This window comes from Brassica napus, chromosome A4, assembly GCF_020379485.1.
Source record: "Brassica napus cultivar Da-Ae chromosome A4, Da-Ae, whole genome shotgun sequence".
In the NCBI taxonomy this organism is placed as follows: domain Eukaryota; kingdom Viridiplantae; phylum Streptophyta; class Magnoliopsida; order Brassicales; family Brassicaceae; genus Brassica; species Brassica napus.
Genome location: NC_063437.1, coordinates 19,705,163 through 19,727,129, shown reverse-complemented (window position 1 = coordinate 19,727,129; position 21,967 = coordinate 19,705,163). Strand labels below are relative to the sequence as shown.

The following is a 21,967-nucleotide window of genomic DNA, read 5'->3' as shown; positions in this document are numbered from 1 at the left end:
TTTGTGGTTTCTGTTTAGTCTCTGTAGTTCACATCAACTTTGTTTATAGTACTTTCTTCGTGTTCCCACTTTCTACGGGATCTTTGTTTTCTTTATTTTACTTTTCTTTCTGTTTTAGTCTGAATTGTATTATTTTCTTGAATCAAATTTCCTATAATTAAATCAAAAGATAGTTATCGCTCTAATTATTAAATTCAATAACCAATCTCACGGGAAAATATACAAATAGTTGGATTGTTCTTTTTGTTTTTAATTGATTTTGTCAATCTTTTAAGGCCAGTATAGTTTTGCAAAGTTGTTAAAGTATATGATTAGAATAGAGTTTTGGTGGTTTGACGGAAAAGCACCATCCTAGTGTAACTCTCAACCGACATAATGTTTACATTTTTGCAAATGTTTTGTCTTATTATGACTTTCCGATTAATAGTATTTTGTTACCATACGGGAAACGGTGCCGTCTATATTGCTACCGTTCAATGAGAAGGGTTTACACAAGAATTTTGTGATTGTGTTTTGTTTTCTTCTGTTGCCTGTCACATAAATTTAAAACACAAACAAATTTCCAGTTTGTCTTTATGAATATCACATTTCGTCGTGATCATGTACTTTCTTATCTTGTTTCTCATTACCTAACCTTCAAGACCGTGTAATATAATATGTAACTGGTGCATGCGTTGTATAAAATCCTAATTACAGTTGTATTTTTCACAACGCGTTAGTTAGTGGCGTAGGAGTAGTTCTTTTGAGGAATGTCATAAACTTAGTTTATTTGAGTGTGACTACTATTTGAAGCAAATTTGTTGTACGTGGATAAGCCGAGGAAGGTTTCATTGGCTTTCACGGTTGAACTAGTTAATCCCGGAGACTAGTCGGGCCCATCGATGCGGCCGGCTGGTTGTGTTGACTTGGTTTTTGTGAAGTAAACTCAACTTTGCACCCTTCAGTCAAAAGTTACTAAAAATAAAATATAGATACATATTTTTTTAGTATAAAAATTTGCATAGTAAAAAAAAAAATTGCATAGTGCATCCAAAAGGTGTAGATGGTAGTAACTTCACAGTAACACGTCAAACCAAGTCGTGCTTGCCTTCTAGTATGCATTTAAAGGAAAACGATAGTTGGATTATTTTTTTGTGGTTTTGCAAAGTTTGTCAAAGTTGGCGAAAGGTGGATATGAAATCAACCAAAAGTTTGTCAAATGTGTGCTGGAGGCAACTCATTCCTAAGTCTTTCTAAACTCTCACCAACTCTTTCCTGTTGTGTTACCAGATAACTCAACGTCGTTTTTCTTTCAACCATGCACCAACAAAAATATTTTGGTTTTATGACAATGACTCTTGACAATTAAAATTATATATAGTTACAGGCTTACAGCTGCAACGTGTATATTTTAGTGGTCAAAATCAAAAATTGATTCCAATGGTCTTGACAAATACCTAATAAAAGAATTTAAGCATTTGTGGAAGAAATGAATGATGCCTTGAGCATTAGATGTTGGCAATTTTTTTCCTCAGGGTAATTGGATATGAATTATGGTTTATGGACCATGAGTTTTCTTTGGGTCGATGATGAGTTTTAGTATCAACCGTGAATATGGAACTTGGATGGATGGTTGAGACTTGCACCCTATCAATATCTTCTAGTCATTGGCGCGCACGGTTCTAGCTATGGTCTAGTCTGAACAAATATATAGTAGGTGCATCTTTGGCAATATTATCTTCTTGGTTCACAATGTTATAGTCATTTCTTAAAGATAAGGTAATGGTAGCAGAACTCAATTTCACAATGTAATATATCATGGGGGATAACTTACTACACTATCTCATATATGTATTTTTAGTTCAGTTTGTCGAATAAAATTTCGATTGATTATATACATTTTCATGTAGACAATTCAACAACATATTTTTTTAGTAAAGAACTTTAGATCTTTCCATAGAATTTATGTTGTTCTATACCAGTTTAGTTACAAGACCAGTTCAAATTTGAATAACACAATTGCTTTTTTTTTTGTTAAATAAGAAATTTCGATCAACTTGTATGCGATGTGCATTGTAAACCTTGGTATTATATACGTTGGAGACCCTTTGTCACATAAAGTATTTTAATTAAGATAAATATGTATTATTTCAGTTTATCTATGCTCAATAATTTAGTGGTTATCCTATTTTACAACTTTTGAGATGTAGTATTAAAACTCATAAGAATTGGTAATAATTTTCAAAAGATCAATAAAACCAATCGTCGAAAAACCAACACCAAGGAAAATATAGAACCGAATCGAACAAGTAGAGTCAAATTGGAATAAATGCTTATTTGTATTCTTATGTATTTTCCGTGGCAATGCCAGACCATTGTGTACGGGGACCAGCTCTTTTAGCCACACTGACGTACGTGTTTTAGTATAATGGTATGTTGAGATTTTTCGAAGTCATCCAACAATTAGTTATGAATGTGAAAGTGATTGAAGGAGATCAATAAGTCACGAGTCTATGTGAACTAGTTTATTCCATTCACCTCACTAGGCTTGCTAGTTTGACTATTTCGATTTGCGTGTGCATGTATGTTAGTAAACTTCTGCTAATGTAATGTAATTTCATCATCCAGTTTTGATGATCGATATGTGTGCGCTACAGTGTCGGCCTGATCCCGTCGTGAGTTGACGTTGAGCAAGCACATACTTTATGCATCTTCTTTTATAAAATGTTAAGGTGGCCTCAAAGTGAAAATTTTCTATTCGGTGCCTTCAAATAGGAAGCTTTTTCATATAAGTGTTTGCCTTATAATCTAGAACCATAAGAAAGCAATTTTGAACGCAACCCACGGTAAAAATTCTCGCCTACGTCATTTGTGTAGTTGCATTTGGTACCTTAACTATTGAAAACAATAGACGAGGGCATCTAGGTATCCATAATTTAATCTTCTTTTTATTACATAATTTAATCTTCTTTTTAAATATAAATTAGTATCCATGTATATAGAAGAACTTTAATCCAGATCTAGGTCAATATAATGTAATAAAGGTCAGCAGGTAGAGTTTTGCTCTTATACTTTGTGACTTTAAGCCAAACAAATATATAATATAAAAGTAATAAAATGAGGTTTCACCAGTAAATAGCAAAGAAGCCCATTGTTGTTAAAAGAAAGATAGAAGCCCATTGTTGTTAAAAGAAAGATAGAAGCCCATCAATACTTTCCTCCTCAAGTCGTTAGGTTTCTATCAATTTTGCTTTTGCTCTTCTCTCCTTCACAACATCTCCTTTGTTTGCTACAGATTCTCTTCATTGCTTCTCTGAATTTCTATATTCGTTAATCAGAAGCCGTTTTGATCATTTTCAGGTACGCTCTGCTCTTCTTCCTCGCTTGCAGATTCTGCCCGTTGCTTTCTCTCAATTTCTATTCGGAATCTGAAGATTATTCTAATTCTTGGGAAAATGAAATGATCTTGAATATATTATGTAGGATGAGAATTAGCCAAAGATCTCGTGAAGCAATATACTTTAGATTCTGTTTCTGGAGATTTCTTCTTTGAAGCTTTGAGTGTTTGATCCTTATTGCTCATAGAATATCTGATTCTTATTAGAATGTTAAGTTAGTTACAATCAAATCTTTGGTTCTGTCTAATGACAAAAGGATTTAGGTGTTTTGACTTTGTTAAAGATAACAACAGCAAATAAAAATGGGAGCTACGAAACTTTCGGGGATGCAAAAGCAAGTCCTGAGTCTCTACAGAGGATTCCTAAGAGCAGCTCGTTCAACGGAAGACAGGAAGAGAATACAGACGATCGTGTCGACAGAGTTTCGCAAGAACTCAAAGGAGGTTGACCGTAAGAACTTTCAGTACATTGAGTATCTGCTTCGGCTAGCTCATAAACAACTTGACCAACTCAAAAGTCCCGATATGGTTTCCATCTCCTCTGTGAAGATCAACTAGTCTTTATATCTCTCAAGGTGATCATATTTGTTATGTAGAATCATCATAGAGAATCAAAGAGAGGCAAACTGATTCCTTTAATTCCTCCCAAGTTTCTTTAACATTGGTTGGTATGTTGGATTGATAATGCATAACTTGAACAACTGTTTCAAGATCCATAAATAAAAGAGGTGATTACTGATTACAATTGGAATATATATGAGTTGGGAGATTTGCAAACATTCAACTTGAGTAGATATGTATTAGATTCTTCTTTGCCCTGTTGTTTACTAGTCGTTGTGAGTTGTGACCTTTCAATGCAATCACTAGTCGCAGCTTAGTGTTCGTTTTTTTTGTCCGTGGTTAAATGGTAATTGCGGATTGCAAGTAAACGAACATGGCTAAATTGTTTTATCTATAGTGCACTATGCATTGGAAGAATAAGAGACATGAGGTAGCAAAAAAAGAAGTTGAGAAATGGTTTATGATAAAAGGGGCAACTGTAATATATGGAAGTTTGCACATAATCACCAATTCACAATTACACAAAAGCAGAAGAAAAAAAAACACAAGTTTTAATTATAAGTAGGGAAAGCTCAAAAGTTGAAGACACAAGTTCCATCAGTCACTTCTAGCCGTTGGATCAAAGTTTTTGGCCGCAGGATCAGTAACATCCTTCAGGAACCGGCAAATTCACTTACTTTGCACTTTTACCTGCAACGCAAGTTACACAGTGAAACCCTAATTCTTTTTCCCCCCCACTAGAGATCCAGTTCTTTGATTTAAACAAAGGAAAAAAAAAACAAAACACAAAGGAGTTCGATCGGACCTTAGGCTTGACCAGTGGTTTGACCGAAGAAAGTTCCACGGCCAATAGCGTCAGCGTTTGCGTCTCCCAACGCAGCCTCGTTAAGGTATTGGTTGGCAAGCTGGACTCTCTTGACGTTCTCTTGCTCCATCACAAGCATGTTACCATACTCCATAAGCTTCTCAAGAGTCATCTCCGGCTGCTCGAACACTGGAGGACCTTCCCTCGAGTTCACCAGCCTCTTGCTGATCTTCTCCACTCCAAGTCCCTCAACGAACTTCCTCACCTCATCATCGTACACTCTCGCCCTCAATGCACCAAAGAAATCTACAAGAAAATCAAGAATCGTATTAAGAGACACCAACAAACATAAAAGGTACTAAAGAAAAATACTTTCCATATGACCATATCTATATAGAAGAAGAACTTTAATCTGTTGTTATAAAGAAAAGAAGAACTTTAATCCAAACTAGATTTTGACCCGTGCAACCGCACGGGTGTTTGTTTTCACTTTTCTATACATAAATTATTGTTTTAGAACATAAGTGGTATATATTTTTAATGTTAATCATATACTTAAATATTTATATAACTATTTCAAATACAATAATTTTATAATTTACATGTTATAATTAATTAATTGTTTAAACCTTATGTATTTGCCACTTCTTATTATATATTTATCTTATTGTATTTGCATTTAGTTATTAAGCAAATTAATATATTCATGAGAAAATATATTTAAAATATATTTTGTATTTAATTTAGGCTAAATTCTGACCCTTATTTCAAAACTGGATTTCTTTTTGCCAATATTTTTATGCTTATTCATTTTAGATAATTTATTATTGTATATATAAAAGTGTAAGATATGTTAATTTTTAGACATGTATTATATAGTTTGTTAATTTTAAGTCGTTCTATCATCATATTATATTTTTAATAAATATATTATATTTATAAAAATAAAATTTATAAATTTATCAATTGAATATAATTTTATCATATTTATTTTAGTATAATAATTATATTTTAACATGATCATGACTATAAAAGTAGATAAAATAGGATATAATTTATTTATTTTCATTTCTAAACGATAACTTAAAATACATTAAGTTATTGTTTAAATATTACACTAATTTATTAGAATTTTTAAAATATAATATATAAATATATATTATATTTAAAATGAAAATATATTATGATTAAAGTAGTTACAAAGATTTTATATTATTAACTTTAAAGAAATACATGTTAATTTTTATACATGTATTATATAGTTTGATAATGTTAACCCATCTTACCAACATATTAGATTTTATTTTTGAACATAAATATTTTATAATTACGAAAATAAAATATATAAATATATAAATTTAATACAATTTTATTATATTTAGCTCAATATAATAATTTTAATTTAATATGATTGATTATGATTATATAATAACTAAAATATTATAGATATTTTTATTTTTCATTTTATATAACTGAATATATTAATGTATAATAATATTTTAAACTAATTTCAAAATTAGTGAAAATATTTAAATATAATTTCAAAAATGAAGATCTTGTAAAAATCTTTTTTAAACAGATTTGTTAGAATTTTAAAATAAATATATTTATATTTAAAATGAAAAGATATCAAAAGATACTATGATTAAAATATTTTAAAAATTATATTTATTATTAGTCTGAATTAAAATATAGTATGAATTTCTATAAATATGTCGAATCATCTCCTCTCATACCCCTATATCTCATAACACAATCTCAAAAAGACCCTTTTGTCTTTTTAATTTTATATGTCAAACGAAAAATCATAAAATTAAAATGGAAACGTTAATATTTTTTATTTGATTTATAGAATTTGATAAAAATATTTAAAAAATCCAAAAACGTTTATTTCTATATTTTCGAAAAAATCATCAAAATATGATTAAAAACGATTTTAAAATATATTTTTTTGAATTTGAAAAGTATATAATTTAAATATTTACCCATGGGTTCACTAATCCATAGGGGGGGTTAGGGTTTAGTTTTGATGACCGAGAAGGATTTAATTTGGAAGTTTGGATTATGATCAAAAAAAAGAATTATGAAATAGGGGTATAGGAGACTCTAGGAGCCCATAGGAGATTTTGTATTTCATATTTGGGGCACGCCAGAAGTTGGCTCAAATATGTCCATTAAGTCTATTTTTAAAAAAATCACACATGAATCAAGGTTGTGACTTCTGTTTTAATCCTTGTTCGGAAACTCGCTAGGCGCTACGCGTGCGGTGCACCCGGGCCTAGCGATTTATTAGAAAAGCGGAAAAAAAATGGGGAGTAGGCGGGGAGGAATTTTTTGTATTTGTATAAGTATAATACTCCCTTTATACGTATATTGCCAATTTTTGTGTAGAAATAATAATTTGTTACATCTCGTGTTAATGTATTAATGTTATGAATTACCGTTGGTTCATCAATTTGTATATACACAATGTACCAATATCTACTCTATTCATGGTTAATGACAAACCGTTCAACACTTATCTCTCAACAGATTATTTTCGTCGCTATACCTAACACGTTATAGAGGTTACATATCAAATGAAACAAGGAAACTTACATATTTTGTCTTCTATCTAACGTTTCTTGTTTAATAATTAACAAAGATTCGAAAGAAAAGTTCATATTTTCAAGACATCCATTACACAAACTGTATTTTTCTAAAGCAATATTGCTCGATTTTACAAAACAAGATATAGCCTCCCACTTCCCATATCTTGTCCAAAACCACCACCACCAGCACCACCATCACCATCATCTTCTTCCTCAGAATTCAGAAATCATCTTAGAAACCGTAACAACCAAAGACCGTCAATCTATCAGCACAAGCATCATAACAAGCTAAAGTCTTGTCGGTTCGTCCTAAAACGCCAGACATCAGGCACTAACTCATTCAACAAACCCAAAGACACCATCTGTCTCCGCCAAGAATCTGAAACAATCTTCTACCGCAATATCTGCTTCTGATTTTAATGTAAGTTCAATAACGCGGTTGAAGAGACATATTCAACGCAGTCCACGTCAATTACGCGGCCGTGTTTTTAATTTCTACGTAGTCCATGCCCATTACTCGGCCTCCCGCATAATTCAACCGAATTGGCTAAACTCGCCACGTCCACCACCCGAGTCACGTTTAACCGGCCGCTTAATCGCCAACTCGGCCGAGTTTTTGAACAAGGGTTTTAATATATAAGATGTAGGTTAATTTTAATATAGAATCTTGATTTGTTAAAAGGTTCAAAGGCTTTTTAAAATTGAAGTTAAAAATGGAAAATGGAAACCATTTATTTGGGTTTCACTCGTAATAGCAAGGAGTAGTTAAAAGCCCATAATACAAAGAAGAAGAAGAGCCCATCAAAACTTGGCTCAATCCTAAATAGGTTTATTCCAATTTTGCCAAGTACGCCTTCGTTCCAGCTTCGTAAATCTGAAGATTGCTTCTTCCATTTTTTGGCCCGATTTGATCATTTTCAGGTTCGCTTTGCTCTTCTCCCTCGCTGCAGATTCTGTTCGTTACTTCTCTCAATTCCTTAATTGTAATCTGTTCGGATGAGAATTAGTCGTTGAGCGTTGTTTCTGTGTGGTGTTTTCTCTCTGAATCCATTGTGCTTTCGCATTAGATCTCTCATTGCCGTAATCAATTTTCTTAGAGTGTTAAGTTGTTAGTTACAATCAATTTTTTACATTAGCTTGTTTGGGGGTGTTTTGGTCTTTGTTAAAAGATCACAGCAAATAAAAATGGGAGCTACGAAGCTTTCCGGGATGCAAAAGCAAGTCCTGAGTCTCTACAGAGGATTCCTAAGAGCAGCTCGTTCAAAGCCAACGACGGAAGACAGGAAGAGAATAGAGACGGTCGTGTCGACAGAGTTTCGCAAGAACTCAAAGGAGGTTGACCGTAAGAACTTTCAGTACATTGAGTATCTGCTTCGGCTAGGTCATAAACAACTTGACCAACTCAAAAGTCCCGATATGGTTTCCATCTCCTCTGTGAAGATCAACTAGTCTTTATATCTCTCAAGGTGATCATATTTGTTATGTAGAATCATCATAGAGAATCAAAGAGAGGCAAACTGATTCCTTTAATTCCTCCCAAGTTTCTTTAACATTGGTTGGTATGTTGGATTGATAATGCATAACTTGAACAACTGTTTCAAGATCCATAAATAAAAGAGGTGATTACTGATTACAATTGGAATATATATGAGTTGGGAGATTTGCAAACATTCAACTTGAGTAGATATGTATTAGATTCTTCTTTGCCCTGTTGTTTACTAGTCGTTGTGAGTTGTGACCTTTCAATGCAATCACTAGTCGCAGCTTAGTGTTCGTTTTTTTTGTCCGTGGTTAAATGGTAATTGCGGATTGCAAGTAAACGAACATGGCTAAATTGTTTTATCTATAGTGCACTATGCATTGGAAGAATAAGAGACATGAGGTAGCAAAAAAAGAAGTTGAGAAATGGTTTATGATAAAAGGGGCAACTGTAATATATGGAAGTTTGCACATAATCACCAATTCACAATTACACAAAAGCAGAAGAAAAAAAAACACAAGTTTTAATTATAAGTAGGGAAAGCTCAAAAGTTGAAGACACAAGTTCCATCAGTCACTTCTAGCCGTTGGATCAAAGTTTTTGGCCGCAGGATCAGTAACATCCTTCAGGAACCGGCAAATTCACTTACTTTGCACTTTTACCTGCAACGCAAGTTACACAGTGAAACCCTAATTCTTTTTCCCCCCCACTAGAGATCCAGTCCTTTGATTTAAACAAAGGAAAAAAAAAACAAAACACAAAGGAGTTCGATCGGACCTTAGGCTTGACCAGTAGTTTGACCGAAGAAAGTTCCACGGCCAATAGCGTCAGCGTTTGCGTCTCCCAACGCAGCCTCGTTAAGGTATTGGTCAGCAAGCTGGACTCTCTTGACGTTCTCTTGCTCCATCACAAGCATGTTACCATACTCCATTAGCTTCTCAAGAGTCATCTCCGGCTGCTCGAACACTGGAGGACCTTCCCTCGAGTTCACCAGCCTCTTGCTGATCTTCTCCACTCCAAGTCCCTCAACGAACTTCCTCACCTCATCATCGTACACTCTCGCCCTCAATGCACCAAAGAAATCTACAAGAAAATCAAGAATCGTATTAAGAGACACCAACAAACATAAAAAGGTACTAATATTTTTTTTTTATTACCGATGGATTGGCCAGGGAACTGGTCAACAAGCGTGACAATGTCTTCATCCTTGATCTTGTCGGTCCTGAAGATACCCTTGCAGACACCGATACGGTCCTCACGGGTCGGGGCCCAGTAGAACTTCTCCATACGTCCATCACGGATGAGAGGAGCGTAGAGGGTGGAGAAATCGTTACCGGTGACGATGATGGGGACACGTGCGTTGTCTTCCTTGTTGTACATTCCTGGGAGCTGGACGTTGGTGGGGTTATCAGCAATGTTCATGAGCGTTGCGTTAACCATCTGGTTGTTGACAGTGTACTGTGTGGTACCACCCATACGACCAGCACCAGCGTCGAGATCGTTGATGAAGAGACAACACATCTTTCCTTTCTTGATCAGGTCTGCTGCCTCGCGGTACCTTTGACGGATAAGCTTGGCTGGCTCTCCTGCGTTCCCGCTCTCAAGCTCTCCAGCACTCATCATGATTGGGCTGCAAAGATATATAAACTTTTTAAGATTTTTTTGTTGATTATAAAATTGGTAGAGAACGGGGATCAATTATTAGATCCGGTCTAGCGGAACGGGTTCGGGGAATATGGGTCGAGCGAAGCATATAGGAAATATGTTTCATTTGAATACTTTTGTACGAATCAGGCTTGTAATCGGATCTTTATCCACGATTTCTCGAATTGATTTAATAAAATTTATTTTTTTAAAAAAATTCGAACAAAGACAAAGGCAGAACCGACCTAGACACAATCTGATGAAACATTTGCACTGAAACCCAAATTTTAAAGAATTATTATATTTATAGTTCTCATGGTCCCTAAATTGTTAAACAATCTTTTTTTTCAAGATCGACCTAAAAATCGTTATGACCCCATAAATCTCAGATCCGGCCTCACAAAAGGTGGAAGATGGACTTACTTGATGCCCATCTTGGCCATGACAAGCTCACACTGGAAGGATTTACCTTGACCTTTGCCTCCCCAAACACCCAAAATAAGTGGAACCTATAAGAAAAACAGGGCATTTTAAGATAATGTTTGATGTGTAATAACTCAAATATGCACCTAAAGAAAGCTGTTATATTAGTACCTTGATGTTAGGCAAAGTCAAGAAGTTCTTGGTGATGTGAACAACAAGCTTGTCCATGAAAGCAGGGGCAATGTAAAGCCCATCCATCATGTTGTCCAAGTTGTACCTATTTATCAACAAGAAGAAACAATTTAAAACCAAAGATTCTAAAAACCTATGGAACTAATGAGAGGTCTCTAGAGAGATGAAAACTTACTGCTTAAGACCTTGGCTGATGTACTCATAGGAGCTAAGGACGGCGTTGTGAGTTCCGGTTCCCATAGGAGCTTGGAAGACTGAGTCAACCATACCTTTGCCTCTGGTGATGTCTTGTTGATCATCAGACATGTCGTAGGCAAGTCCCCTCCATCTGTCTCCATCGGTTTGTTTGTCTTCTTTCACGGCAACCACCTTGAATGATCCGTTGCTCTTCTTGTTGTTCTGTGCGAATCTCGACGCGGTTACAACTTTCTTTCCCAAGAAGGTCGTTGCTGGGACTGAAGCAGCTCCTGCTCCTGACCCGTTCAAGCTCAACTGCAACATACATGCCAAAGTCAGTTATAAATTCAAGCTTTGGTACACATGGGTTAAGAGCCGGTTTAGAGATGTTCAATCAGAATAAACTGAATTCACTCTAACCAAAACAAACCGGGCTTAGAGCCAAAAACTATCATGAGATTTTGCAGGCTATAAACATTTTAGTATAACTTAAGAACTTTAAAAAAAAAAAATTGGAAACTCTTTTCTTTGTATCAAAAAAAAATTGGGAACTATATTAATGTATATTAACTCTCTAAAATTCATGAACAAAAATAATTGTTTTCATCCGGTTATGTTAGAACCGGCCATGCCCCTGATTACGTATACTATTATAGTTCGTAGTTCCCAAGTAGAGAATAAAAAGAAGTATCAAAATATCTCTAGTTAAAGTCTTCTTGGTTCTAACGACATACTGAAGACATAGAATCTCAAAATGATGCAAAAAAATCAGAATCTTGATCTGGACTATGGAATATCAAAGCTACTCAAGTGAATAAGACATGTCTGTAAGATAGTGTTTATTTAAGTAACAGTACCGGAGCTCTGTTGATGGCACCGACGGTGGAAACTGCGGCGGCCATGTCTCACGAGTGTGCTTCCTAGTAGAAGCTGAGGATAGAAATTTTGATTGGAGATGAAGAAGTAGTGATAAAAAGATGTTGGTGAGCAAGATTTATAAACAAGTGATCAACAACAATTCGTTATCTCTTTCTTAACTCTCTGATCGCCACACGATACGGATTGGCCAAGTAGACAAGAGTAAGATGATGAGGAGGATTCTCTCTTGATTGGTCCACGTGGCATGTGTTTATGAGGTTGTCATGAAATTGGCTCGTATGTGTTACTGCTAAGTATGAGGTAGCCGTTCATATGTGATCATGAAGAATTCTTCATATAATAGAATGCCAAAGGGTAAGATAATGACATTAGTTTAGTGATAATATATTATTCTAAATTAATGGTGTAAAGTGATTTGTCTAGAGAAATTGTACAATAGCCAATACTTATATTTCAAGTTTTATCTCTAAACCAAATATATACCATATATATACAATTAATATTTCTCTCTCCTCAATATAAAGCAAATATATTTCCATTAACCACTAACAATTAACGACTAATACTTTTCTTAAAAAACTAACAATTAATATTTTCTTGATATTTTTGAAGTTTTTTTCGTTTTTTTTTGCTCAAAAAACTAACAATTAATAAGTTTCTTTTTCTTGAATTGTTATTTTTTTTAAATCTATTTTCTTCCATAAAACAAATATTATATAATAAAGAAACACAAAAACATGTGAAACCTCTTACATCATGTTAGTTATAAACACCGAATTATCTACTATATAATCAGTTCATAATATGGAAAATCGAAATCAGAAATACAAAATTAGAAAAAGATTATAATAGTCTTTATGTCAAAGATCATTCTTCAGTGCCTTCAAAAAAGACTTTAAAACTACACAATGCCACAAAAGTGAATCATTCGTCTTTACTTGGAGTCTGTTAACTTTCTAAACCAATAACTGATCAAATGATGTGTAGCTAATATTTATCTCATGTTTCAATACCTGTGAGATTTTTGACGTCGTGAATATCATCTACGAATACGAATCCATCAAAAATAAAAATGTTTGGTAGAACTATATCATCACATTCCGAGTAAACAATAAGTATTATTATTGATTTATCTATGATATATTCACGCATTGTTTATCTATCATGGCATATGAATTTGCTCATCACATATATTTAGTAGATGAATTTGCTCATAACATATAAGTGATTTTGATTAATTGTTTAGGCATTGTATCCCTCTCAAATTCCTTTCTAACACTTAATATTGAATTTTGACTTTAGTGGATATTTATAATCTTTCATTTCACATTGCATCTAATAATTTATAATAAATTTACATATTTTACTTTAAAACTAAGTTTGATAACAAAAAACTTGCTATGTTTTCACGATATACTTATAGTTGCAATCTAGAATTGTAATATTTGAATCTTACATATTGAAATTTATATATGGATAGGGTTTTATTGTTATGTTATGTCTAAATTTATGTATTTCATACATATTTAGGCTAATGCTCTTTTACAAAAATATAAACACCCAATATATCATAAAACTGATGTTAAAACACTTACAATAAATCTATGGTGCTATAGTGTCTTAAATGTCATGTAATTGTATGGTGAAGTAAGAATCTTACAAAATGAAAATGAGAATTGTCCAACCTTTTTGATGCTAACTTTTGATGTATGTGTCGAGGGTCGGACTTGAATAGAAGCTAATAAATCATTTGCTTTAGGACCGGAGACAATATATGTATTTGTGGGGCCAAAAATAATTGAAATTTCATTTACCTCTTCTGGTAGCAGCAGCTGATATAGCATTTTTATATCTTTGTTCGAACCTCAACTGGTGCATATTTTAGTATTTTCGTGATTTTTAAAAATAAATGGACCAAAAAATATTTTTGGTTTCTAGGCCAATAATTATCAAACACGGCCCTGTATGTATCGATAAAGACTGTAACTTAATTTTACAAATTTTAAGTTTAGGGTGAAAATACCAACAAATGGCATCTATGTTCTCCAAATAAAAGTTAGCATACATCCCTTTGCTTTATCAACTTGTTTTATACTTGGAAACCAAAATCTTGCAATTGGTATATTTTTGTTTGTTAGAGTTTAATAGTAAAATCTTGTTATTTTATAATTCAGAATCTCTAATTTTCATAGTTTACCTAATCTACCCAAAATATTTGATATTTCATATATATATATATTTCTTTCAGTTAATCTTTTTATAATGATTCCACTTTTATAACTATTCTGTAAATGGTGATTTAATCATCGATCATGTTTTAAATAGTCACATTCATCACTTTAATAAATAAAGAATCTATCCCAAAAGAAAATTAAAAAAAAAATTTAGATTAAAAAGCAAAAGTGAAAAAAAAAAAACATAAACCTTGGGTAAGAGGAGAGACTTTAATGGTCGTGTACTAAAAAAACCTTCGGTAGGGGGAGAGACTTCTCATTGTCTCTTTTAAGTGCATCTGCTGTGTGCTCATAGAGAAAATCTCAGTTACGGACTTGCTGATTTGTGGGTGGATAAACCCTAGATCGGATTTCGATTTCTGGGTTTCGTCAACTCCTTCCCGAGATTTCACAAAACTACGTAAGCTCGTCTGCTTCATATCATATGTTTGCGTTTCTTATTTGACTCCACTTGATGGCTTTCGAGAATAAAGAGTCTTACTTTATTTTGGTTAAAGACTGTGGCTCGGCTCTATAGCTTGTGTGCTATTGTTTGACTAATGTTTTGTATGAGATAACATGGGAATGTTCTTGTAGAACGATGAACAGAAACCCTGTCTTGGATCCTACTCTTCAAGAGATTCTTCAAGTGGTTAAACCCACGCGAGCTGATTGGGACACGAGGATCAGCGTCCTTGATCAGCTGCGTAATGTCTTACAGTCCGTAGAGAGCTTAAGAGGTAAATGGCATGGCCCTTGATTCATTGTTCATCGTTACTGTTTCACACTATTTAATTTGACCATTACCTGGTGGGATCGTTAGGTGCAACTGTTCAACCATTTGGATCCTTTGTCTCAAACCTCTTCACACGATGGGGAGACTTAGACATCTCTGTCGACTTATTCAGTGGCTCGTCAATCTTGTTCACCGGAAAGAAGCAGAAGCAGACTTTACTTGCACAGTTACTTCGAGCAATGAGAGCTTCAGGTAACTCTTAAACTAGTTTTTGTACTTATCATGGGGGAGATTGTTTGATCTCCATTTATCATGCGAACATCAGGTCTATGGTACAGACTACAGTTTGTTATCCATGCTCGAGTTCCCATTCTGAAAGTTGTGAGCGGCCACCAGAGAATCTCATGTGACATTTCGATCGATAACCTGGAAGGGCTGTTGAAGAGCAGGTTCTTGTTCTGGATCAGTGAGATAGACGGGAGATTCCGCGACTTGGTTTTGCTAGTAAGTAGCCAGATTGTGTGTGTTCCAAAAGTATTTATTGATTCAATCTATCTTTATAGGTGAAGGAATGGGCCAAAGCTCATGATATCAACAACCCGAAGAACGGGACTTTCAACTCGTACTCTCTCAGTTTGTTAGTCATCTTCCATCTTCAGGTAAAGATATCTATTCTCTGCATTAATATTGAACCCGAAAACTGAACTGAATCCGACCCCAAAAAGTTGTATCAATCAATTAATAAAACATAGTGTTTGAATATGTGATGTGTTGTTTGTTTGCAGACATGCGTGCCTGCTATTTTACCGCCCCTAGGAGAGATATATCCTAGAAGCGCTGTTGATGATCTGAAAGGTGTGAGGAAAACTGCAGAGGAAAGCATAGCGCAGCTCTCTGCTGCTAACATAGCGAGATTCAAATCAGGTTCATCAAGATCAGTCAATAGAAGCTCCCTCTCTGAGCTTCTGGTCTCCTTTTTCGCAAAGGTGATTTAAACATTATATCTACTTAAAGGACGCATAATAGGGATCAGGTTCTTGACTCTGTTGTGGCTGTTTTTGTTAGTTTTCAGACATAAACTTGAAGGCCACAGAGCTTGGTGTTTGCCCGTTTACTGGAAGGTGGGAAAACATAAGTAACAACACTAGATGGTTGCCTAAGACATACTCTCTCTTTGTAAGTTTCGCTCTTTCTCTTACTCTCTTGCTGACTTAAGTCATTAAGTGTCTAAGTCATTGTGTGTGTGTGTTTTTAGGTTGAAGATCCTTTTGAGCAACCGGAGAACGCAGCAAGGAGTGTGAGCCGCAAAAACTTGGACAGGATCGCACAAGTGTTTGAGATGACATCTCGCAGGCTCGCCACAGACTCTAACAGAAACTCCATCATTGGTGTTCTAACAGCTCCACACATTTCGCAGTCTCTGGTCAGAACAACAAACGTCCAAAACCATCATCATCACGCAAACGGTGCGCGCCATCCACACAGTCTGCAAGGTCAGGCTAGACCATGGAACCATCAGATGCAGCAGAACTGGTCGCCGAGCAACAACATCCAGAATCCTCCGTACTGGCCAGGACCAGCACGGCCCCGACCGCAACAGAATTGGTCTTCTCAGAATAACCCTAGGAACATGCAGCAGGGACAAGCACCTTTCCAAGGCCAAACTCGTCCTGTAATGACACAAACTCAAACGCAGCAACAGCAGCAGAAGAGTCAGTATAAGAACGGGAAGCAACCAATGACGAGTGCACCTTCAGGTTCGAGTCAGAGTCAGGGTCAGATTGGTAAGCCACCAGGTCAAGTTAATGGTGTGAGCTTTGCAAGACCTGCTGGACCGATAAGTCAAAGTCAACGTGGACAGGTGTGGAGGCCAAGAGGCTGAGTAGTAGCATGAGTTGTGTAGACTTTGGTCCAGAGACTTGTCCGTAACATTATTTTAGACGATATTGTAATTTTCACCTTGGTGAAAAAATTGTGATTTTTTTTCTTCTTCTATGGATCCTTTGTTTACTATCAGTGATTAGGTAAAAAGCTTTACTCAGTAAAACACCACAATCAAATGTACAGAAAAATTAAATTTCAAACAAATTGCCTCAAACAAAACGAAATATCCGAAGTTAATTTCAAATTCTTAAATTGAATTTTCACTTAATTTTTTTTCATAAAACTAAAATGAACTTAAAACGTATGTCATTGGTGTTTTGTTAACATTTTCAACTATTCAATATTCGTTTGGCAGTAATTTTTATTCACCTAAAAAACGAAACAACCATTTCTCCAAATTCTCAAAGCAACACCATCATTTAACCATATGGATTTGAACTGAACTGAACCGAACCGAACAAACTTAACTGTCCCCGGTTCATGTTTGATTTAGAATCTATTTAAATTTGGTTTGGTTTGATAATCGGTTAGTTTAATTTCTTTTATAAACAAATCATATCAAATTCAACCAAATTCTGAACAAGAACTAACTGAAATAACCAAAAACTATTTAAAATCCCAATCAATTTAAATCGAACACCTAACCAAACCCGAAACTTCAATTAAAACCGGTAGAATCTTCACAAACCAAAACCATCCGAAATACTAAACCAAACCAAACCAAATCCAATCGAATTTATTCTGGTTCAGTTCGTCACAATTTTAACCGGAATCAAACTAACAAACCAAACTTCTACCGAACCCGCAGTTCTAAAGTATCATCTCCAATCAAACGGAGCTTTTATCATTTTCAAAATCAAATCGACGGCGACGATGAGCGCATCTCACCCGAATCACGATTCGGTATCAACAACCGTAATGGAGACGGTGAACGGATCGCACCAATTCACGATCAAAGGCTACTCTCTCGCCAAAGGCATGAGCCCGGGGAGGTACATACAGAGCGACGTCTTCTCCGTGAACGGATACGACTGGGTGATCTACTTCTACCCCGACGGGAAGAACCCCGAGGAGAACTCCACCTACGTCTCCCTCTTCATCGCCTTGGCGAGCGATTCGAGCGACATTAGGGCTTTGTTCGAGCTGACGCTGATGGATCAGAGCGGGAGAGGGAGGCATAAGGTTCATAGTCATTTTGATCGGGCGCTTGAAGGAGGGCCTTATACGCTTAAGTATAAAGGGAGTATGTGGTATTGTTACTCTTTTACTCGATTCTTACCATTTGAGAATTGGAAATGTATTTGAAAATGTGAAAAGTAGGCCTGTGAAACACTCGGATCCAAATCCGAATCCAAATGGATCATGTAAAATGTATCCGGACCCGAAGTGTTAGTAGCTGAACCAGAACGGTACCTCGAAAAAGTCCAAAACCACGAAAATTGGGCCGGAATAGCTGAATTAGTATCCGAAATAAGTATTAAAAAACATAAATTAACTGCCTTCATGTTCATTTTTACCATATCTGAAAATAAGTATTTAAAACATAAATAAATACCTCAAATACTTAATTTCATGTTTATTTTGATATGATATTTAACAATACGGAGGGTCGTAGAAATATATTCAAATTATTAACCGAACCAAAAGGGTACCTGAACGTGCAAGCCTTCTTTATCGGAACGTTTTTAATAGTGGGAGTTGTTTTGAAGTATTGTGAACCCTTATTTTGAACTCTTTCTTGTGGATCATTTCAGGGGTTACAAACGCTTTTTAAGAAGAACAGCTTTGGAAGCATCTGACTACTTGAAGGATGATTGTCTTATCATCAACTGTACTGTTGGCGTCGTTAGAGCTCGCCTTGAGTGTCCCAAACAGTTTGGCATTGTGCCACCACCTTCAAACATGGGCCAGGGATTGAAAGACTTGTTAGATTCTGAACTTGGCTGCGACATTGCTTTCCAAGTCGGAGAGGAGACTTACAAAGCTCACAAACTGATCCTTGCAGCACGCTCGCCGGTCTTTAGAGCTCAGTTCTATGGACCAGTTGGGAATAACAGTGTGGATAGAGTAGTCATAGAGGACATGGAGCCTTCAATCTTTAAGGTAACGTTGATAGTTAGTTGTACATTCAACTTAAAGTTGTACTGACTTGGAGTTTTTGAAATTTTTTGTAGGCTATGCTTAGCTTCATCTACACGGATGTACTTCCTGATGTGCATGAGATTACAGGGTCTACTTCTACCGCTTCGTTCACGAACATGATACAGCATCTCTTGGCAGCTGCTGACCTCTATGACCTTGGGAGGTTAAAGATACTGTGTGAAGCTTTTCTATGTGAAGAACTAAACGTTGATAATGTGGCAACAACACTTGCACTAGCTGACCAACACCAGTTCTTGCAGCTCAAAGCCTTCTGCTTAAAATTTGTTGCATCTCCAGCAAATTTGCGAGGTAAGTGTTGATCATGTTTTCTTGCTTCAGCTGTAACAGTAGTGTTGTGTGATAAGATAGTAAACATGGATGGATATACATTAAAAGCTGGAGTAATTGAGAGAACATAGTTTAAGCCACCTGTTTTCATCGTATGAAAGTTCATCATCTACTTTTTGTTGTTTTCTTTGATGATCAGTTTTTTTATATAATGCATTTGGTGCTTTGTTGTGTGGCAATAATGATCCATAAGAGATGTCAAGTCTATTGTTAATGGAAGTTTTGTGTATACTGAAGTTTAAGTTTCTTGTCTTATGTTACAATTTGGATATAGGAGACTCGATGTTTGATTAGACGGCCTGAAGTTTATCATCCTAAATTAGGTGCGATAAATAGTGATTTCATCGTCTGTACATTTGCTGAACTTAATTGAAAACGGTGAATATGGGTATGTGTTTACAAATATGGTGGGGCTTTTGATTATGCGAAACAGAGTGATACTACTTCAAATATATTATTATCCGTGAACAGAATCTAGGAAAAAGTAAAAAAAAGTAGTCATGTGTTTTGGTGCAGCCGTAATGAAGTCAGAAGGTTTCAAGCACTTGAACCAGAGCTGTCCCTCTGTGTTGCCTGAGTTGCTAAACACAGTTGCAGCAGCGGATAAGAGCTCGACGTCGTCGAGTGGACAGTCAAGCAAGAAAAGAAGTGTGAGCAGTGTGTTGGGCTGTGATACAAGCACAACAAATGCGAGACAGGTGAGGAGGACGTAGGTAGGATCGACCCAAGTGCAAGTAATGCTTTAGTCTGATGCTACTTTGCTAGACTTTTTACTTATTGTAATGAAATAATTGTTTGTAGTATGTCTACAGTTAGTGTAAAGCTTTAGGCAATGGAACATCTGTTTGGCTTTGCGTGTTTATAAAAGCTTTGGATAATACTAGGTTAAAAGCTTTGGAGTTAATAGTCCTTTTTGTTGCATCTCATCGTTAAAGTCACCATTGAGTCTTTGTTTCGTTTGAAAAGCTGCCGTGAGATGCAAGTTTGAGGGTTTTCTCTTTTCTTCTCTATCTTGTGAAAGTGGTTAATAAGTAAATCGTCTTTTTTTTTTATATGTATCTGTGTTTGATTTGAGCGTATCGCAGCCCATGAAGAATAATGGTTTTAGGCCTGGCCCAAATTCCATTTATATAGTCTAAACTCATTTATAACATGATATAATCAATTGCATTATTAAATGATTATGGGTAAAGTCTGTGGGTCAAAGCTGAAATCAAGAAGCTGCCTACCTCTTCACTCCGTGAGGTTGCTTAGTGTATTTCCACTACTTCTTTTGGCACTTTTCACATTTTTTAAATCATTGGACTTTCTATAATGTTATTATATTTATTTTAAACCAAAATCATTGAACTGCTAATATTTAGTTCTTTTCAGTCAACAATGAGATTTGTGAGCGATATAATACAGGATTCTGTTGCTAACAACTTTTGTATACTTTAGATATTATACCATATAATTTCCTGTAAGTCTTGACTATTTATAGTCGGTAAATAAGATCGTATCCTTAAAAGAAATTAATCAATTTTAATGGTATCATAATTTAAAAACTCATGAAACAATTTCTCTCTTTAGGGTTTAGTTATCATGACCGACTCAATATTATACAGTGAAAAGCTAAATCCACATGAGGATTAGTTAAAAGTTTAATAATTTTAGTCAAATTTTGTTTAAGATTTAGTCAAATTTTATAGAAGTTTTAGACTTTAGTCCAACCTCATATCAGTCGTTGGTCAAACTTAATGTGACAAATAGAGAAATGTTTTTCATGGTAAAGATTTCTACTCTACAAAAAGTTATATAAATAGAGTACCTCTTGAAGATATAGACAATTATAAAATTTCACTTGTGTTTTGTATATCAAACTAATAGTAAAATAAACACAATGGCTTTTACAAAATCATCTGTGACTCTTTTTCTTATAATAATGCTGACAATTTCGTTTTCAAACGATAGAGTTATGGCGAGGCCAGGTAACTTTTTATTGTTCAACTATCTTTTATCTTCTTAAGTGCAATGGTTGCATAATTTCTTTTATTTTTAATACAGATTTGGTATAAACCAGTTATGTGTGATATTTATGTAAAATTGTTTTCATCAAATGTCTTACAAACACACTTGGGTTGTGTATTTGCAGGGATTAAACAAGGACAAGGTGAAACATGCATTGGAAGATGTGCGCAACAGTATGGAAATAGGCAATGTAGTAAAAATTGTATTGCTCATAATTATTCAGGAGGAGAGTGTGCTTTCGTTTCTGGAGGCGCGACCATACCACAATGTTGTTGTTTCAAATGATAAATAGAGATCGATTGTGTGTTACTTTGCAATTTCTTGATACAGAATCCAATGAAATAAAACTAATATTAATACTACCGCTTTTATAATGGGTTGAGCTATTATTTATAACGTTAATACTATCAGTCAAAATTATAGACAGATTCTACGCAATTAAATTATAATTCGATGATTAGATTGAATTTAAAATTATATATTTGTAGCGCTTCGCGCAGTTTGTT

General features: G+C 35.0%; 5 protein-coding genes and 3 long non-coding RNA genes across 14 annotated transcripts; 6 read left to right on the top strand and 2 right to left on the bottom strand.

Moving 5' to 3' along the window:
- Positions 1-3,008: 3,008 nt before the first annotated feature.
- On the top strand, positions 3,009-4,508 carry LOC106447460 (succinate dehydrogenase assembly factor 1, mitochondrial). 5 transcript variants are annotated; one of them, XR_007339285.1, is made up of 2 exons: positions 3,009-3,339; positions 3,661-4,508. XR_007339285.1 is itself a non-coding variant. In XM_013889382.3 (2 exons), the coding sequence occupies exon 2, from the start codon at positions 3,680-3,682 to the stop codon at positions 3,932-3,934; it is 255 nt and encodes an 84-aa protein (XP_013744836.1). In that variant the 5' UTR covers positions 3,196-3,339; positions 3,641-3,679; the 3' UTR covers positions 3,935-4,508. The 5 variants fall into 5 exon arrangements, 3 of the variants coding, with proteins under 3 accessions (XP_013744836.1, XP_013744838.1, XP_013744837.1); XR_007339286.1 differs by having other exon boundaries at positions 3,463-4,508; XM_013889382.3 differs by having other exon boundaries at positions 3,196-3,339; positions 3,641-4,508.
- On the bottom strand, positions 4,395-5,090 carry LOC125608347. The gene is made up of 2 exons (XR_007339287.1): positions 4,743-5,090; positions 4,395-4,627 (listed from the first exon to the last, which is right to left on the bottom strand). It is a non-coding gene; the product is annotated as an uncharacterized LOC125608347 (long non-coding RNA).
- LOC125608348 lies at positions 4,853-10,151 on the top strand. Its single transcript, XR_007339288.1, has 2 exons — positions 4,853-5,097; positions 9,947-10,151. It is a non-coding gene; the product is annotated as an uncharacterized LOC125608348 (long non-coding RNA).
- On the top strand, positions 8,166-9,356 carry LOC125608346 (succinate dehydrogenase assembly factor 1, mitochondrial-like). The gene is made up of 2 exons (XM_048778632.1): positions 8,166-8,254; positions 8,503-9,356. The coding sequence occupies exon 2, from the start codon at positions 8,519-8,521 to the stop codon at positions 8,780-8,782; it is 264 nt and encodes an 87-aa protein (XP_048634589.1). The 5' UTR covers positions 8,166-8,254; positions 8,503-8,518; the 3' UTR covers positions 8,783-9,356.
- Positions 9,243-12,433, bottom strand: LOC106447457 (ribulose bisphosphate carboxylase/oxygenase activase, chloroplastic). Its single transcript, XM_048778631.1, has 7 exons — positions 12,107-12,433; positions 11,248-11,564; positions 11,052-11,157; positions 10,881-10,966; positions 9,971-10,443; positions 9,591-9,896; positions 9,243-9,475 (listed from the first exon to the last, which is right to left on the bottom strand). Exons 1-6 carry the CDS (start codon positions 12,149-12,151, stop codon positions 9,592-9,594), a joined length of 1,332 nt encoding a protein of 443 aa, XP_048634588.1. The 5' UTR covers positions 12,152-12,433; the 3' UTR covers positions 9,243-9,475; position 9,591.
- Positions 12,434-14,542: 2,109 nt separating this feature from the next.
- Positions 14,543-17,124, top strand: LOC106447456 (protein HESO1). The gene is made up of 8 exons (XM_013889374.3): positions 14,543-14,762; positions 14,939-15,081; positions 15,165-15,329; positions 15,403-15,581; positions 15,641-15,736; positions 15,863-16,063; positions 16,143-16,253; positions 16,333-17,124. The coding sequence occupies exons 2-8, from the start codon at positions 14,943-14,945 to the stop codon at positions 16,957-16,959; spliced, it is 1,518 nt and encodes a 505-aa protein (XP_013744828.1). The 5' UTR covers positions 14,543-14,762; positions 14,939-14,942; the 3' UTR covers positions 16,960-17,124.
- Positions 17,125-17,769: 645 nt separating this feature from the next.
- Positions 17,770-20,360, top strand: LOC106447458 (BTB/POZ and MATH domain-containing protein 3). Of its 3 annotated transcripts, XM_013889379.3 has the most exons (5): positions 17,771-18,211; positions 18,716-19,064; positions 19,136-19,412; positions 19,726-19,774; positions 19,968-20,185. In XM_013889379.3, exons 1-4 carry the CDS (start codon positions 17,835-17,837, stop codon positions 19,743-19,745), a joined length of 1,023 nt encoding a protein of 340 aa, XP_013744833.1. In that variant the 5' UTR covers positions 17,771-17,834; the 3' UTR covers positions 19,746-19,774; positions 19,968-20,185. The 3 variants fall into 3 exon arrangements, with proteins under 3 accessions (XP_013744831.1, XP_013744833.1, XP_013744832.1); XM_013889377.3 differs by lacking the exon at positions 19,726-19,774 and having other exon boundaries at positions 17,770-18,211; positions 19,950-20,360; XM_013889378.3 differs by lacking the exon at positions 19,726-19,774 and having other exon boundaries at positions 17,775-18,211; positions 19,968-20,360.
- Positions 20,361-20,991: 631 nt separating this feature from the next.
- Positions 20,992-21,835, top strand: LOC106448925. Its single transcript, XR_002664371.2, has 2 exons — positions 20,992-21,421; positions 21,586-21,835. It is a non-coding gene; the product is annotated as an uncharacterized LOC106448925 (long non-coding RNA).
- Positions 21,836-21,967: the final 132 nt, after the last annotated feature.

Bases quoted from the DNA above. Each gene is read 5' to 3' on its own strand.
- LOC106447460 (XM_013889382.3), top strand. From the start codon at position 3,680: ATGGGAGCTACGAAACTTTCGGGGATGCAAAAGCAAGTCCTGAGTCTC.
- LOC125608346 (XM_048778632.1), top strand. From the start codon at position 8,519: ATGGGAGCTACGAAGCTTTCCGGGATGCAAAAGCAAGTCCTGAGTCTC.
- LOC106447457 (XM_048778631.1), bottom strand. From the start codon at position 12,151: ATGGCCGCCGCAGTTTCCACCGTCGGTGCCATCAACAGAGCTCCG. The intron at 11,158-11,247 runs GTAAGTTTTCAT...GTTGATAAATAG, and splicing joins ATCAGCCAAGGTCTTAAGCA to GTACAACTTGGACAACATGA. The intron at 10,444-10,880 runs GTAAGTCCATCT...ATATCTTTGCAG, and splicing joins ATGGCCAAGATGGGCATCAA to CCCAATCATGATGAGTGCTG.
- LOC106447456 (XM_013889374.3), top strand. From the start codon at position 14,943: ATGAACAGAAACCCTGTCTTGGATCCTACTCTTCAAGAGATTCTTCAA. The intron at 15,082-15,164 runs GTAAATGGCATG...TGGGATCGTTAG, and splicing joins GTCCGTAGAGAGCTTAAGAG to GTGCAACTGTTCAACCATTT. The intron at 15,582-15,640 runs GTAAGTAGCCAG...CTATCTTTATAG, and splicing joins TCCGCGACTTGGTTTTGCTA to GTGAAGGAATGGGCCAAAGC.
- LOC106447458 (XM_013889377.3), top strand. From the start codon at position 17,835: ATGAGCGCATCTCACCCGAATCACGATTCGGTATCAACAACCGTAATG. The intron at 19,065-19,135 runs GTAACGTTGATA...AATTTTTTGTAG, and splicing joins TGGAGCCTTCAATCTTTAAG to GCTATGCTTAGCTTCATCTA. The intron at 19,413-19,949 runs GTAAGTGTTGAT...AAAAAAAAGTAG, and splicing joins ATCTCCAGCAAATTTGCGAG to TCATGTGTTTTGGTGCAGCC.